Below are 17,360 nucleotides of genomic sequence, written 5' to 3' on the forward strand. Positions count from 1 at the left end.
AGTGTATACATGTAATATGTGAACAGAATTTATTGGTCAGTGGGGTAACAAGAACTTGTATCTCACATTTTAGAGAAAATAACTTTTGGGGATTAACTTCAAATGAGATAATCAATGATGTGATGTCCTGTCCAAATCCTAGCTGTCTTACCCCATAAATAAAGCCACCATGGCATGTCAATGAAAAGGTGAGCCCATTTGTTTAAGTGCTTTGGCTGCCATGTTTTTTTGCTACCCGAACATTTGACATTTTCAAGATATGAGGTTTTGTTGCCCCTAAAGCATTATATATTGATTGGTGTTGCTCCAAAAGCGTTACATATTGATTGGTTCTGGTTAAAATGGTAAAATTATATGATTTAGAGTTCTGGGGAAACTTTTTAGAAACTTGGATTCATTTGCAAAGTAGGGTTTCATTTTACAAGGCTGGGCACATTGTTTGCATTGATTGACCCAGATGTGACAGACAATCACACAATATGTCCTGTCCCCATTTCTCATGTTTGCCAGCAATGTTCACCTCTAACTGCCACGGACAGGAAACATAAAGATCACACTATACATACAGAAGCTGACATCATTTGCATGTCATTTGCATTTCATTGTGCAGTTCATATCTTTAACAGCAGTGTATGAGAGATCATGAGAAAAACAGGGGGAGGTCAGAGGGAGGAGACAGACAGACAGACAGACAAACAAACAGACAGAATAACTCTTACTTTGAGCTCTTCAAAAGTGCGGCTCCTCCAGATGAAAAGCTGCAGTTTCCTCCTCACTGCCACGCACAGCTTGAGGGTAAAGTGCACCCCTCCCCCGCTGTTGCCCTTCTGTTGAAAATCACACACAGGAAATGCAATTCTAGGCAGCTGAGTACACATGTCTGTTACTCCTTTCTTTTAGTTTTGTCGCTATCAGCAACAGTACTATCAATACTCAACGCATCCTTTCATTCTTGCACGGGACATTGGCATATGAGGTGGGAATATTGTCATTTCCCAGCAAATGCATTGAAGAGTTGTGGAGCCAATCAGAGTTTTCCAGTGACAGCACAAAAATAGAACAACCACAAGTGACTGTTTCTTATTTCTGAGTATACATCCTCGTAAGACATTACAGAACATACAATTGTATTTGACAAAAATAATGTTTTGCGTAATCTTTTTGGACAAGTACAAAATACCATTTAGTCATTGTGAGAGGCAACTGTGTATTCTATCTCTAAATATGAAAAGGTGACATATCATCATATCGACTACTTATAAAGGGCCAAACAATTCATAACATTGGCTACCATTTTGCCAAATTCCAGCCTTCACTTCAGAACAATGAAAAGGTATGCTTTTGTAAAACCTGCCATCGCAAACTGGACTCATGTGTTACTGATACATCAAATAGGGGTATACAGTATAAAGTTGCATGCATACACTATAAATTATGGGAGTGACCCTCATTTGCCACTTCTCACAGGTGCCACATGGTTTCAATTATACTTTGAGAGTAGGATTAGAGTGGCACGTGCCAAATGTATGACAAAAACTGCAACCCAGTCTGGCTCATGAAATTACAAAATTCTTGAATTTCTCATTATGCCCTCTATTGGAGGTTAAGTGTCCCATACAAGGTTAACGATGTAAACTTGCATAGAGTCAAATTTAGCTTTCACTTTTATTCACAAAATGGATAGTCCTATTTAGCCACGGGTCCATTTCTATCAGATAACCTCACAAGGAAGCTCTGTATATGAAAGCTAATTCACACCAATTTACATATTCAAATTTGGCAATTGTTCAAATGGGAGCAGATTCCTGTCCAAAGTCTGCTGGTATTGTCAGTGCACAAACCACGCAAGGGAAATGACCAACAAAGTAGAATGCTTCCATGTTTAAACTCTTGGCAAGAAGATGACACAATCTCTGCCAAATCGTACCTGCATGTCCGTCGAGAACAGGGTCGCCCCTTTCGTTTTTGCGATGCTGGTGATGGGCGTGAAGTGGTTCAGCTCATGTACATTGATGACAGCGTCTGTATATCATCATAGAAAGCAGGAAAGACTTTCTTTTTTTTTCTTCTTTTTCTTTTAAAGCTATTTCAACCTCTACGTATGGGGCACAGGGCACCAAGCATAATCCCTACTGTGGTGACGAGATTCTACATTGGGACCAACCCTGCACTTTTGTTTGTTTGTTTGTTTCAGGGCCAATCTTCAATGAAGGGCACTTTAGACTCAGAGCATAACTAAGGCCAAGTAAAAAAAGAAAGCAGTTTCTCGTCCGGGTTTTTTGAGCAAGGCGATGAGGGAGGTCCTTACTATTTGATATCTTACTATTTTTTCGAGGATTGTCAAGATTGAAGTACATGTAATATGTGTTTCTCGTCCGGTAATTCTGAGAAAGGTAATGAGAGAGGGCTTTACTATTTTCTATATCCAATTTATGAAATGAAATATCACTCTGGTAGCTGTGTTATGAGAGACCAGGTCCCAAGTGTATGTCTTGCCTGCACTCTGTGCATTTTCAAACAAATAGATATATGTACCATACTTGAAATGAAACTTCATGCATGCAGAAATACATTTGCTTTTTCTTTCCACTACAGATGTCAAGGGAAAATGACCATCTTAATACTGGTATTTAGTGTTGTAATGGCATTTCTGATACCAGTGTACTTCCAATTCTGATGTATTGTGCTATTAATTGAAACAGGTATAAAACCTGTCTTTCAACAAATGTACGACTGAAATAAATTCCATGATATTCAAAACACTGCTTTATTTATCATTGGTGTTTGTGACTTTTTGTGTCCACACAGCTGGTAATGTATCTGCATCTCTTCACAGTACGTAGCACATTCAACTGGAAACTGGCTTGTACAATTGCAGATGGATGTCAAAATGATACTGATATGGCATTATAGCATTAAACATTTAAAGATGTTTCTTCATGTTCTAAAAAGACATTTGATAATCACTCATCATTTGGATGATGAATGATTGTATACCACACTACAGGTGATACGACTCACGGCCGTGTCCGTGAATTTACATCGTAAAGAAAAGTATCCCGCAGAAATACGAGACAAACCAGAATCCGTGGTAAAGTTATTTATTTTTGTAGATACACCCATTTAATAATTCTACATTTGCTGGAAAAGCGCATTCATTTTCTCTTCAAAATAGAACAATTATACATCGCCGGCAGATGCAACGTTACAGAGCAGAGTGTACGGGCCTCTACACATTCGAATGTGTTCATACGTGCGTGCAGACAGCTGACAGAGCAGGGGATGGGGACCCTGACAGCTAGCTACAGACTAGACACGCATACGCGGCCGGCACGGCCACTGCACTGGCACCGTACCTTCCGACACTGCACACACATGCACATAGTCACAATGACATGAAAATGTACACGTATACAAACTCGATACAATCCTCACAAGCATTTGTACAGTACAATTCATCCGCTTAAAATATGAGAAACGGGGAAAAATACGAACAATGCGCGAAATATGCGTGGAATATCAGCGATTGTTCGCAAAAATGTTGCCGTTATCGCGTTCACGACGTACCGAGCGCGCTGTACATCACAGCCCAGGCCCGCCGCCCGCGCCCAACCAACTACAGTTCGACTGCTTTTATCGGTCATTCCTTCTTGCTGAGCTCGCAGTGTGAAATGCATGCGTTATTACATACGCACTACGGAAGCTACAGCTATACTACAGCTAAGTAGAGGACGCAAGGCGTAATTAGAAATGAGACATCACGATTGGTACGTGAATTGTCATTTTTTTTTTTCGGCTGCCGAAAAAATAGTAAATATCAAAAAAGTCGATGCGGCAACTGAAAATCGATGCGGGCGGGGAGCGGGCTGGGACGAGAATTATCAATTTCTTGGTAATTTCAGCGCCATTTTGAAAATAGTAAATAGTAAAAAAATCGATGCGGCGGCCAAAATCGATGCGCGCGAGGACGAGAAACTGGTTTCTTTTTTTACTTGGCCTAAGTCAACTCTTGTTGAAAGAAAGATACATGATTTAACATCAGGATGATGACATATTGTACATGTATCTCCATTAGAATACAGCACAAACTGCCTGAAATAAATTACATTAATCAATATGGTTTCACTGTAAAACTTTACATTATAATGTGCCAGTTCCACCCCCCTGAAAAAAAAAGATCAAATTGTCACCAGACTACAAATCCTGTCATTGCACTTCCAACCACAGACTGTTTATAATCTCTACATGTCCCATCAATACAAATTTTGTATTCATTTTCCTCATACACATTCATGCATTTAAAGCCAAAATATGGCTCTGAAAATTAGCTACCGGTAATGTTATGGAACAATTTTGTCAAACTTGCTTAAGGCTAGACACTAAGAATGACCTTTGGAATGCTTCCAACACCCCACACAAGATCATCACTGTCAAGGGATTGTCACTCGATCCATGAAGTGAAAGTTGACGATTCACAAATCACATACTGTACAACCGTGTAGCTACTAAAAGGTCAAGTTGGGATCTTATAGACATAGAGAGTGAAATCAATATGACATAAAGCCACTTTCTGTGATCTATTTCCATAGCAGCTGTGGCAAAGGTCTTCCACAAAAGTCACCATCATTTACATTTTATACGCATAGATCCGTAGAATATCGGGTACCACAGCACTTGGCTGAGAAGTCTGTATCTTATTTTGATTTTTTTTTTTTTTTTGTAAGTCGCAGCATGAATGTGGAGGATTGACATATATGGTCTCTAAAGTAGAGCTGCATGTCTCTTCTACGAAAACAAGATAATTCTCTGTCGAACAAGTTCAGCACAGTTTAAGCCCATGAAGAGTGTCAGGTGTACTGATCTGGCTGGCCCAGTTATTTTCACCTTTAAGACGTAGTGCACCTGAATGTGGTGGGCAGATCCCAGGTAACTATGTGACTCATACCACCTTCCAAGGTCTGACTCAATGTCTTGCCCTGCGTCACAGTTTGCGTCAAGTGAGTTTGGTTTGTTGTTATTGCTCATTGCATGATGGAAAAGAAATCCACCTTGATGCTGAGACAGACTAAGAGAATCATACATACCAAGCCGACATCTCTGGGACTTTTTCACGCAGGAAAACAGTCACTTTTCTTTTTCTTCTTGTTTGAGTCATGACAAGCTAAATGCTCTAGTACTCCATATCAGCTTACTCTGTGCAGTTCCTCTTGCCATGCTCAGTGTATGTTTTGGAAGGTCTCCTTCTCTTTGTCAATTTCTACACACCATTTCATGTGCACATTCAGTTACAGCACATTTTGTTTTGGTTTGTCTGTAGAAACAACCCCCCTTTTTTTTTTCCAAACCTTTACCACATTTCATCTGCGCAACACATTTGGCATCAAGAAAAGGACAAATTGTATGTACTAGTAGTACATAGTTGCAGTCTAATATCTGAAGCTGCAAAAAGGAACTATTTTAAATCACTGGAATAAAAAATCTTTCACATGTTCATTTTGTCTAAATGGCAATCTGCCTAAAAGGTGTTTACAATAAAGCAAAGGGATCCTTTCCATAGAATATAATTTGCACAGTTTAACTGGCAACAAAACTTTTACACTTTACACATATATGTTGGACTGATGGTAAACTGTCAAATTCCCTCACCTGAAAGACTAATGACAATCTGCATTTCAGGAATGCATTCCAGTTGTTGGATGGGTTTCTTCGAGAAGGACTTGAAAGACTTGAGCAGATCAACTTTGAATGTTCCAGCTACAAAACAGATCACATGGAGGAATGACAACAATGAAAGAAATTGTGCACAACAATTTGATCTCATCTTGATGATTTCATGAATCCATCACAAAGAATCAAGAAAGTTGGACAACACTTTAATGTGCACATGTCACACAGCCGTGCTACAATTTCAGGAGAAATTCAATGTTTTAGATTTAATACATATGCTACCATATGTTATCTATAGATGACATCAAATGTAACACAAAAAATGCTATTGAAATTGTTCATACCTTGCATACAATGTACAATGTTGCTGGGCTGCTAATTTATTCTCTTCCCATCATAAATCAGGGTGATATGAACCCTTTTCATGATTAACCCGTTTAGGACGAGTACCGAGTATACTCAGGCAGGCGTCTATGGGAAATGCGTGTTGTAGCAAAATCAAACCGTCCTCAACGGGTTGATTGTTAAAAGAATACTGGAATTGCACACTACGTGCAAGTGCAAAATCTCTATTTTAGGTACATGTACATGTGGTATTGCTAAGGCTGCAATGACCAGAATTGCTGAATGCCAGCCTCCTCAATGCGATCTGATGAAGCAAGATAACACACAAGTGGTGACGTGAAAACCACTTCCACTAATTCATGTACCTTCACACCAAAACCAATATACATTGTACATCGTTAGTCTAGTGCACTATGTGTATGAATGATAGCAAACAAAAGATGATTTGTAAAAGATAAATTTGATTTTGATGGGGATATATTAATTTACTCAATGTTGAGAAAGATCACTAGAATCTAATACATTGTACATCACTATCACAAACCCTATGCCTATAGTCAAATAGGGAAAATAAGAAAGTCATAAAAAACAAAACTGCTACAAAGCAAACACAAGAATTTGCCCTTTTGTTTTTATCTCACATTTTGCTTGTGTGCTAATAGGCAAAACAAGATGTGGACTTGCCTTCTCGTAGTGTTTATATTTATATCCTTGAGTCCATTTGGACATCCACACTGGGAAACACTGCAGCACACAGTATCATGTACTTGTCTTATAAAACTTAGGCATGCCGCAGACTAACTAACTGTCTTGATAAATAACTGTTCTCTGAATCAGTCTACATTTGTATTCATATCATTGTCTCACAAAAACTGCTCTCTGATTAAATCTCAATGTATCCAATTTCCTTCTGTCTTCGGGTAATCCCAGTAGGGCAAGGTTTCTAGCTTTGTGGTAATCCCAACCTTCCACCCTTGCATGCAATGAGAAACAATGAACGACAAAGTCCTGTTAAAAATAGAATGGTAATTTGCCTGTGTTTACACTTACAGTGTATGTTACCAAAAAACTAGCAAAAATAATACTCCTCATTTTCACACTGCATACATGTATTTTACCTATACAGTAAGCAAGGGATCTGCATCCTCAGTTTTGTGTCCGAAAGCAAAACATACAAATTTTCTGTTGTCTCAAGTGCACAGGAACAGAAGTATTTGACTTGTCATGACAAAATTGCCCAATAACACAGAAAATGTCACTGACTTTTTGCATAAAATGAGCAGACTCACTACATTGTACATGATTTGAGCAAAGCTAGCAATGCTTCCATAATACACAGTGTGCCCTTTCATACGCTACTTGTCAATATCTACTTGCTTATAAATGACTTCAATCTCTGAATGGTGTAGAATTGGATGAAAATTTGGCATATGGATGAGTCATTTGTAAATAATACACTGGATAGCATCATTTCACTCCTTCAATTCACTCCTTCACCAAAAGTACAATGTCCCCTGCTTTTTTATGTTACTTTTAAATGTTTACATGTCTTTCCTTTTACTCAAACTCTTGTGTATGTACTGTTCATTATGATGAAGATAGAGAAAAATAAATTGGCACTTTTGAACTGGAATGTCACGGAATACAAGAAAGTATTGTCCAAAATAGGGCTATGCACTACATCAGCAAAAGGTCAGTTTTATTTGTGGGCTCAACTCACATAATAATTTCTGGTGTCCTGTTCAATGACACAAAAAGTATCTGACATAAAGTAGATGACAAGACAACATTATTTCATGCATGTAGCAAGCATATCATGAGTACTCAAACTTACATTTTGTACAACTTCTGCTAATGTTTACATACACCGTATTTGTGAATTTCAACTTGATTTGCAATCTTGCGAGCGCATAACATGCCCTAAAAAAAATCATATAAGCTGTTGATTTGACTTGACTTCAATCGAAGTAAACTACTCATATTGTTCTTGTCCATGACAACAGTAATGCTAACAAATGCAGGCAACTTCCTGTGGCTTCATCACATGTCTATAAAGAGGTCGACACAGGTGTGACCAGACGTGACCAAACCCGTGCTATCTAGCGGAGAATCAGAAAGGATGTCACTTATCATGTGATCATGATTGAATTTAGCACAGGTTTGTCTTCTTCCTTGACATCAAGGTCAGATACTAGTAGTTCTTTCCTGCACTGCCCAATGAAAGCAGATTGCAAGAGCTCAAAAACTAATTAGTTAAAGAATAAGAAATAGTAAAACATAATTCTCCTCAGTCTCATTCTCTTTCTGAGTTAAAGTCGATGCTGGCAGAAAAACGAAGCCCTTGTGAACACACAAACACAAACTTGCACATTGTATACAACGTACCTGTATTTTTTTATCAGTTCAATTGTTTCTCATAACCTGAATGACAACTTAATACAGACCCATGCCTGTTCACTTTCAGTAAAAGCAGCACAATATGCAATGGGATACATTTAAGAGATCAATCTTGTCTATGTGCGCCAACTGCAAAAAATAAGTTATTCCCACCAAATCCAAAGGGACCATGTAAATTTTTTTTTCTGACTTTGCCAATTGCTCGACTTGTGTTAGTTTAAATGCAATTATACTTTTTTTGTCCTTCTTGGCACTTGTTTCCACATACTTGAAAGAAAAAAAAAACAACTTTTGTATTGCCTTATGTATGTGTAAGTGAATCTAAAATAGAAATGGACATAAACTGAAAGGGGAAGTCCAGGCCATTTTCATAATTTCACATCAAGTTCGTAGTACATAAATCGATAGCTCCATGTTTAGATTTGTGGAATTAATTGTGGTCCTTGAGCTGAGAAACCAATACTTCAAAAAACCCTTCGAAACAAGTTACACTGAACAAGGTAGCAGTTTCACCATAAGAATGCATGAGTGAGGCTCACCATAAGAATGAATGAGTAGGAGGCTCACATATTTCATAAATGTGGCGCTCCATGCAATTCATTATAATACTGCTTATACACATTGTACACACTAAATTGGTTATCAAATACTGGGTACAGAGTTTCACAATTTATAATGATAGAGATGAGGAATAAGAATGTTTTCAAAATGTTGTAACAAATCACAAAGAACAAGGGTGATGTCATGGCAGCTTCACATATAAATGCATGAGTGGGGGCTCAAGAAAGCAGAACAAAAGAAAGCATGCATACAGTGGATTCTACTCAGGCGAACCTGTTATGCAAGTGGTAGTGCAATGGAATTACATTGCTACATTTCTGAAATACATGTATGTGAGCCCCATATGTCATCATCCTTATTCAGTGTAATCTGTTTGGGGTTTTTCAATGTATCGGTTTCTCTGCTCAGGACCACAATAAATTCCACAAAACATGGAGTTACATTGGGTAAATTATGTACTACATGATGTGAAATTATGAAAATCGTCTGACTTCCCCTTTAAGAGCAGAACAATCGAGTCTGGCAAGTCAAGTCTAAACCATACCAGGAAATTCTCCTTGACACAGCTGATGTGGGATCACATTCGCAAGAACAAAGACAAATCTCACTGAGGTTTTCATTTTAGCAATACTACTTGCACGGTACCTGACTGCTCCTCTTCAGGAACAATGTGGACCAGCTGCACACAATAACATGTTGTACCGTATTCTTCTAATTTCTCCCAATTTCCTCTGCCACACAAATGAACAGTAACTCTTGGTAAAACTTTCACTTCATGTGGCATATTCTGAAGAGAAAATGCAAACATCAAGAAGTTCCAGCCCCCCCCCCCAAACAGCTTTGTTGCACAAAACCATTTACTGATTTTATGAAGTTTTATCAAAACGGAGAGATATCAGCTGTTAAAGTTAACTATTGAAGATGGGCTGATTTTGCTATAACACGCATCTCCCATCGACACCTGCCCTAGTATTTTCGAGGCTTGTCTTCAATGGGTTAAGAATTTACCTGGCACTTCAAGTATCACATTGTTGAGTTACTCACAGGTCAAAAAATCACACCAAAGAATTACAAAACTATAGTTTTGGTCATGTTGCCATGCTAGCTAGCACTATAACATTTGGTCTCACTGTCATGCAAGTCAACACATCATCAAATTATCTTGACAAGGTAAATTCAAAATAGTAAGTGGCTCAGCAACCTGTTACCTCAAAGAGCTCTGTTTTACCTCAGAATGTGAATCTGTTTCACATCACTTCAACAACTACAAACACAAGCTCATACTGTACATGTACATAAGTCTGCCAATGTTTCAATTGGTTTTAAAAATAAACCACAAACAGGCATATTACGTGCATAAACATATATTATAGGTATGTACACATCTTCAGCACTCTTGGTTACCTCATGTCAATATATTATTGCAAATCACTATTGACAACTCCATACAGTAGTACTCACGTTGGCCACCGGTGATGCTGTACACAAGCAGATGACCTGGCTTTGTTCCAACCAACAGCTGATCCCCTGTGGGAGTTAAATATGAAAATAAAAGACAGCCATTCCGTAATTACCAACTTCCACAGGTTCTTTCATAGATGTGTGGTATCACAATTAGCTAAAAATATAACAAATTCCTACTGAATAATCCAAATCCATGTCATCCACTTTAAACACGAGCACATACACGTAATCCATGGGAATGAATTGAACAAATTTAATTAATTTGATGGATGATCAAATCATAACTGTATGTACAGGAAATGCACATACCGCATACAACTTGTACTATGTATACCCTGTTGCAATCTTATTGTACATTGTACTAGCACTTTTCCATCTGTCTCCAGTATTACATACCAGGAATGACTGTATTGTATTCCATCCATTCAGGCCTTATTGCCATGAAAGAAGAGCAATGTTGAAAGGGATCCTGGACTCCCAGAATTCAGTGCATTCATATGGAAGAAACAAATCTTAAATTATCCAATAACATACAAACAGGCAATCATAAAAACACTTTTGCGACATCTCTTTACACATACATGTACATAATCATCAGAAGTCATGACTCCTCTCATAACAGGTCTTGCTGTTTAAAGTCACAAAATATCCACACTGCCTAAATCTAACAGCCATAACTACTGTAAAACGAGGAATATTCGCATGCATTTTAATTTCGCGAATTTCGCGAGCGCAAAGATTCGCGAAATTAAAATGCACGTGAAAGTTCTTGTCTACACTATATGCATTGAATGCCAGTGGCAGTTCGCGAAAATTTCATGCTGCAAAAAAGGGCGTCGGCTCCAATTCGCGAAAAATTCATGCCACGAATATATCATGTTTTACAGTATTCAAATATCAATAAAAACCTAAATATGCTCATATAAGTTTGGTATCATTTCTTAAAATACATACCAGATATTTAACAATGCAAATGTCATATTTCATTAACACTACAACATACAAACGTTGATCCTTGAACAAACTTTCAACAGTATCTGAATTTTTGTCTACACAAATGACCTGCATACTGGTACACTGTAATTATGGACCCACTATTATACTTCATCATTGACTGGTTTATTTAACAATAGGTCATTATGTACAAAATCTCAAGTTGCTAAAGAGTTATACCCATACTATTAGTCTAAAAATGCAGAACCAAACAATGATTAATATAAATCAAAAGCATTTACTTAAGAAGTATTATTTGTATTGTCATTTCCATTGTTTCAAATATCATATGACATGGTAAAAGAAAATACATTGTTCATCTGAAATCTGACATGGTTTGAAATGAAATGGCACATTTGGTGTTCCAATACACACACACACACACACACACACACACACACTTTTTATAGAGGAAAATAATTGTTGGTAAAATTGCAGGATACAATTCTATCTACACCTTTATACACCTTCATATTCACATTTTATTTATCCCTATAACATTTACGCATCCATTTTTTTTTTTTTTTGGGGGGGGGGGGCGCAGACTTTATGGACAAACAGACTATGGTCTCCATGTGCATGCTCACAGTTTACATCATTAGGTACACAAATGCATCTAGGTCTAAATAGTGTAGTTGAATTGACAGGGAAGAGCAAGAAATTTAGGTCAAGAGAGAGAAAAAAAAAAGGTCTAACACGTGTATCATTGTAGTTGTTTACCTGATATGTTGACATCATACTGCTGAATTGTGGCATTACATGTATTATTATTATTATTATTCATTATTTTTATTTTTTTTTTTTTGGCATGCTCGCAGCCTATAATGTCAGCATACACAACCATTTGTAGTGAGAAACCATTAGTAGCACATAATGCCTAGATCTGATATCAATAGTGATCAAGTTTCACCCAAAGACATTTGCTCAGGATGCACAGTGCAGGCAGTTGTCCATTTAGCATAAATTACTCCTGTGACAGAGCCCTAAAGGACAATACTTAACTTTTGATTTATCTCTTGATTTCTCTGTGGATTTTCCTGATTTTCCTATCTTTTCTCTTTCTCTGCAGTAACAGTGTGTGGCATTATTATTATTATCATTTGAGATTTGTTAATTCACTGATTATTTCTATTATCATTATTGCTTTTGCTAAATTGTTATATCATCATTTATTGCAATTATCATTATAATTACTATTATCATCATTGCCACTATTATAATTACCATCATTATTGTAACTACTGCAACTGCTATGTACTACTACTATTATTATCCTTTCTTTTCACTATCAAACATTCTGAAGTCATATTTAAAGTATTGTTTACCATTGGGAGCACTGATTTTCAAAATGTTTGAGTTATCACATTTGATGCATATGTGTAAGTCAGTTGTATCACAAAACATCCTACCATATAACAATTTTACTTTAAAGCCTAAAATATAAGGATATATTATTATTTTTCTCAATAAACCATAACTGTAGAAGGTTTATTCTAGAAACAGAATTGTTCACATTTCATATGTTTGACAATACCTAACATTGATTGCATTGATTAACATTTTTACATTGGTTATTTCCATCCCTAACTCACATTTTTGAAGCTCTAAAGCTGGGTTTTTGTTTCATCTGCAAATGGTAAATAATGCCTTTAGATGTCTTCCATTGCTTATCTGGATATTTCTTTGCCTTGTTGCATTCTGTGGCTTTTGTTAAATGACAAGTTCACCTTCATAGACATGTACATGTAGGTTGAGTGAATGGAGCAATATTAGTAGAACACATCAATGAGAGTTTGAGGAAAATCGGACAATCTGTTCAAAAGTTATGAAATTTTGAAGTTTCTGCTCAGTCATGGCTGGATGAGAAGACTGCTATAGCTTGTGATGTCATATGAGTACAACTATATAGAGAAAGTATAAAGAAAATACAAGATATTCTAGCTTTCCTCATATAATAAAAGAACACTTGACTTCTCTCTTTCAGAAGTCAAGGGGAATTATATTACCCCTAACATAAGTCAGTAACAAGTCGAGAAAATGTGCACTTTATTCAAAAAGTCAAGTTTTGTGAAATTCTCTTTTTATTTTCCTTATATCGTTGTACGCATGTGACATCATACATTGTAGTAGTCTTCTCCTCCAGCAGTGATTGCACAGATATTTTAAAAATTCATAACTTTTGAACGGATTGTCGGATTTTCCCCAAACTTTCACTGATGTGTTCTACTAACATTGTTGCCTTCACTCAATCCACATGTATATGAAGGTGAACTTGTCCTTTAACATCTTCAGTCCAAAAAACAAAACAATAGTGCTTTAGACATTTTCATTAATTTCCTCCTGTTCTTAAAGGAAACACGCAGTGAATAATCTGGGGTGGTCCCCATTTATGAACACTGATTTATATGAATAATTCAGAGAGAATTTCATTTAAATTTAGACACGGTTAAATGTAATCGACTCTTTAATTTTCCTTTGTTTCTTTCAGCATATTGTATGTATTTCCAAGTTGGCTGCACACAATCTGCTTCACTGAGATGCTTTCAGTAACTCACCACAGGGGCCATGGGATGTTTTTCTCTAAGGAATATAGCCTTATGTAAAAGCTTGAATTGACCATGACTATATTTTCCTTTGAGGGTGACCATACAAAATTGTAGCTTTGTTCGAGTACTTGATTGATATTTCATACAAAGTATACATGATCCCACATAGTCATACTATTTGGACTGACAAAAAGTGAGAATAAAATGTAGCAAAGCATAAAATAAACACAAAGGTCCGAATTCTCAAAGCTGGAATAACTATTCCGCGGAATAGTTATTCCGGGGAATAAGTTTTTCCACCTTTGACAATAGATTTCGGGGAAGAAATCGCGTCATTTTACGTCTCGAGGGCCTGATTTGCATAAGAGGCGTAATAAGCGGTGTAATAAAGTTATTCCACCTTTGAGAATTCGGCCAAATAGTGTCCAAGGGCACAGAATGATTAATTCTTTTGGAGGATCCTGAATCAGCAGGCGTGAACTTGTTTGTGGGTTTTGTTTTTTTTTCTTTCTGGATTTTTCTGAAACTATTTGGAAGCTTTAAGTTACTTTACAAAAAGTTATATAATTTGTAAAATTAGTAATATGACTTTCCAACTGGTGATTAGTATGAAAACCAGAAGGCACTCACCATGGCAAGCAATTGATTCTATTGGAAGAGGCAGCTTTTCCAGAATGGGGCGGGCTTCGTAGGCATCATGCATGATGCCCTCTTGAGCGGCTTCTTACAGTGACAACAGAGGTCAGGAGATTTCTTGGGACACGTCCTTCACCAAGGAGGCTTGTAACTCTTGATGGAAGACTACTCAGCTTTAATCTTCCATGCAAGACGCTTTCCTGAAGGAAAATCAGCACAAATGTTGATACATTTTTTGGGTTAGTCAAAGAGATGCATTTCAGATACATATTTGATACCTGGTACATATTGTACATTAGGGACTTTTCGATTTGCACGTCCACATCCTGGACTGGGACACGTGATGATCATGTCAATTTATTAAGGCAATGTGCATGCGCAACAACCATCTACACATTCTCTCCCAAAATCCAGAATATGCTTTCCTCAATTTTCACGTCGTTCTCAATCTGCAACGATGGCCTTGTCATCGCGCACACTTCCTCACTTTTTCTGCCACTATAAATGCTTGCATTGACTTTACTGTAAATGGATTTAGTCACCCTTTACAATATTCTGCATGAATGCAGCGTTGGAAAGGTGAATTTTGAGAGAAGTATGCTGTATCCTAATCTTTGATACATGTACAAATAAAATGGATTGTCCTGTTCCAGAATAATCCATCGAATCACAGCACCTCGGTGATGCATCACAAACAAGCAACATTTGCATAGTCCCATGAACTCAATTTTGTGTTGTATCCTGAGAACTTGGCATCACTATCCAGCGTCACTGCTGCAAAAAATTGAATAGGTAAGAAAACATTCATCATTTAATGCCACATGCATAAATGTTAGCCTTATTTTATTTTGTCTTTCTTCAAAATTCATTCAGTCTGTAAGGGGGAAAAGTATAGTGCCAAATGTCTGTCTGGTCAAGTTTTAATGTTCTTGTGACTGGCAGTTACATGGCAGAATTATGTTCATGTTGTGAACATGCATACAGAAAATAAAAATGAGTTCTAACTGGCTGGAGGTAGTAAAAAGTGAACCGCAACCATCTGGCACCTCTTGAGAACGAAAACAACGTCTTCATCCACACAGTCGAAATGTCCCTATTGTGATTAGCACTAAAAGACACGAGACCACTGTACTGGATCCTCTTGGCACCATACAATACCCAATAAACATACAGCTGTTGTTATTGTTGTTGACCTAGCTACAAGCTTTATAATATTAGCACTTGGGTTAAACTATAAATTATTACGCTGTTTGAGCAATATCATACACTTAGCGAGTGCTCAAGAGTGCAATGTTGGCAATAATGGTATAGCTCTAACTATACAGTAAAGGATATCACAAGTGCCATATAAAAAATGAGGCACTCTATTCCACCAGGCCAGGCAAAAAAGCTAAGCCTCACTGAAAAGAGTACATCATCATCTTAAATACTAGTCTATAAGTCTATATAAATTAAACATAGATATTGTTAGAAATAGACACCACCTCTGGCTAGGCCTCTATTCTACAACATGTCTTATCGATACGTGTAGCAACACAACTAGGACTAACAGTAGATCCCAAGTAGACCCTCTGGCTCTACTGTATTGTACACTAGAGCCTATAATATTAGAACCTCCACTACACTGACCTCTCTAGACTAGTGTAGGGTCTAACAGTTAGACTTCACTAGATGATTTTGTTACGGCTATCTGGACTTGGGGTTTTAGTAGCCCGACCAGACCCTGTGGGCTGTGTATAGACTAGTTAGGGTTTTGGGGTCTCAGTTACCAATGAATATTTTCCTTTTCTTATTACTGCCCTCTCTTAGCTCTGTATATAGACTATAAAGTGTAAAAATGCCGTGCCTGTGGACAACAGTCGGCGGTTTCGTTCTCATGGTTCTTGGCTGAAATCATGGCCCCAAACTCATGCGCAGCAATGGAAATAGCCATATAATGCGATGGCATAGCAAATAGGTCTAACCTTTAAGATCTAATGCTAGACGTCTAATTTAGTAATTATCTAAAAGGGTCTAACCTGTTAGGTTAATGTTAGAATCCGTTGCTGTCTGACTGTACCGACTAGGGTAGATTACTGACTATATACCCGATATACCGAGTAAACTTATCTGGCTCGCATCACACACGTACAGATGTATGGAGCGACGTAAATTACTCGCTCACGTATGCCTATATTTTCTAGTGAAATGTACGACAAAATCCCAAACACTCACAGATGTCTTCCCGTCTTCCAGTATGCTAGCTAGATTACTGAGGTCTTCCAGCAGTATGCTTTACTAGCTGGGCCTGTAGAGGTCTTTGGGGGCGAGATACAAAACTTCGTGAATGAAGTCGTTTATTCGCTTACGAACGAACGTAAGTGTACGTACAGTTACCTACCTATTCCGTATGTTGTACGGGCGGCGGATCGCTCGCGGAGGTGGGAACCACTGCACTGGTGGGAACTACACCACCACCACCGGCGGCGGCGTCAATCATGTGAAGTAATACGAAACGTTGCCGAGTGCGTTCATCCCGTGATTATGGATCATTTATTGCTATACTAGTAAATGCTCAGTATCGTCTGCTAGAGAAATCCAGTCTTGTATATTAATGACGTGTACGCAGTGCACTGTTCTTATCATGCCATGAAATTTAAATGATTTGTCACGATGTTCGACAACTTTTTCATCCCTCATGCATACAAAATTATGGACAGAAAATCATTTACTTGCTTTCCCCCTTTCCCTTCTACATCTACAATAATCTCC

The 17,360-nt window shown here is 37.6% G+C and overlaps 1 protein-coding gene across 1 annotated transcript in view; it reads right to left on the minus strand.

Annotated features, from left to right (window-relative positions):
- The window catches only part of LOC140229290 (vam6/Vps39-like protein), a 98,289-nt gene extending 83,486 nt beyond the window's left edge, over nt 1–14,803 (minus strand). Inside the window, exons 1-5 of the mRNA XM_072309568.1 lie at nt 14,604–14,803; nt 10,432–10,497; nt 5,647–5,754; nt 1,928–2,022; nt 720–827 (exon numbers count right to left, since the gene is read on the minus strand). Of these exons, the coding sequence (XP_072165669.1) occupies nt 720–827; nt 1,928–2,022; nt 5,647–5,754; nt 10,432–10,497; nt 14,604–14,676 (450 nt within the window). The 5' untranslated portion in view covers nt 14,677–14,803. The remainder of the gene's footprint in view (nt 1–719; nt 828–1,927; nt 2,023–5,646; nt 5,755–10,431; nt 10,498–14,603) is intronic.
- Nucleotides 14,804–17,360: the final 2,557 nt, after the last annotated feature.

This window comes from Diadema setosum, chromosome 1 (assembly GCF_964275005.1).
Source record: "Diadema setosum chromosome 1, eeDiaSeto1, whole genome shotgun sequence".
Taxonomy (NCBI): Eukaryota; Metazoa; Echinodermata; class Echinoidea; order Diadematoida; family Diadematidae; genus Diadema; species Diadema setosum.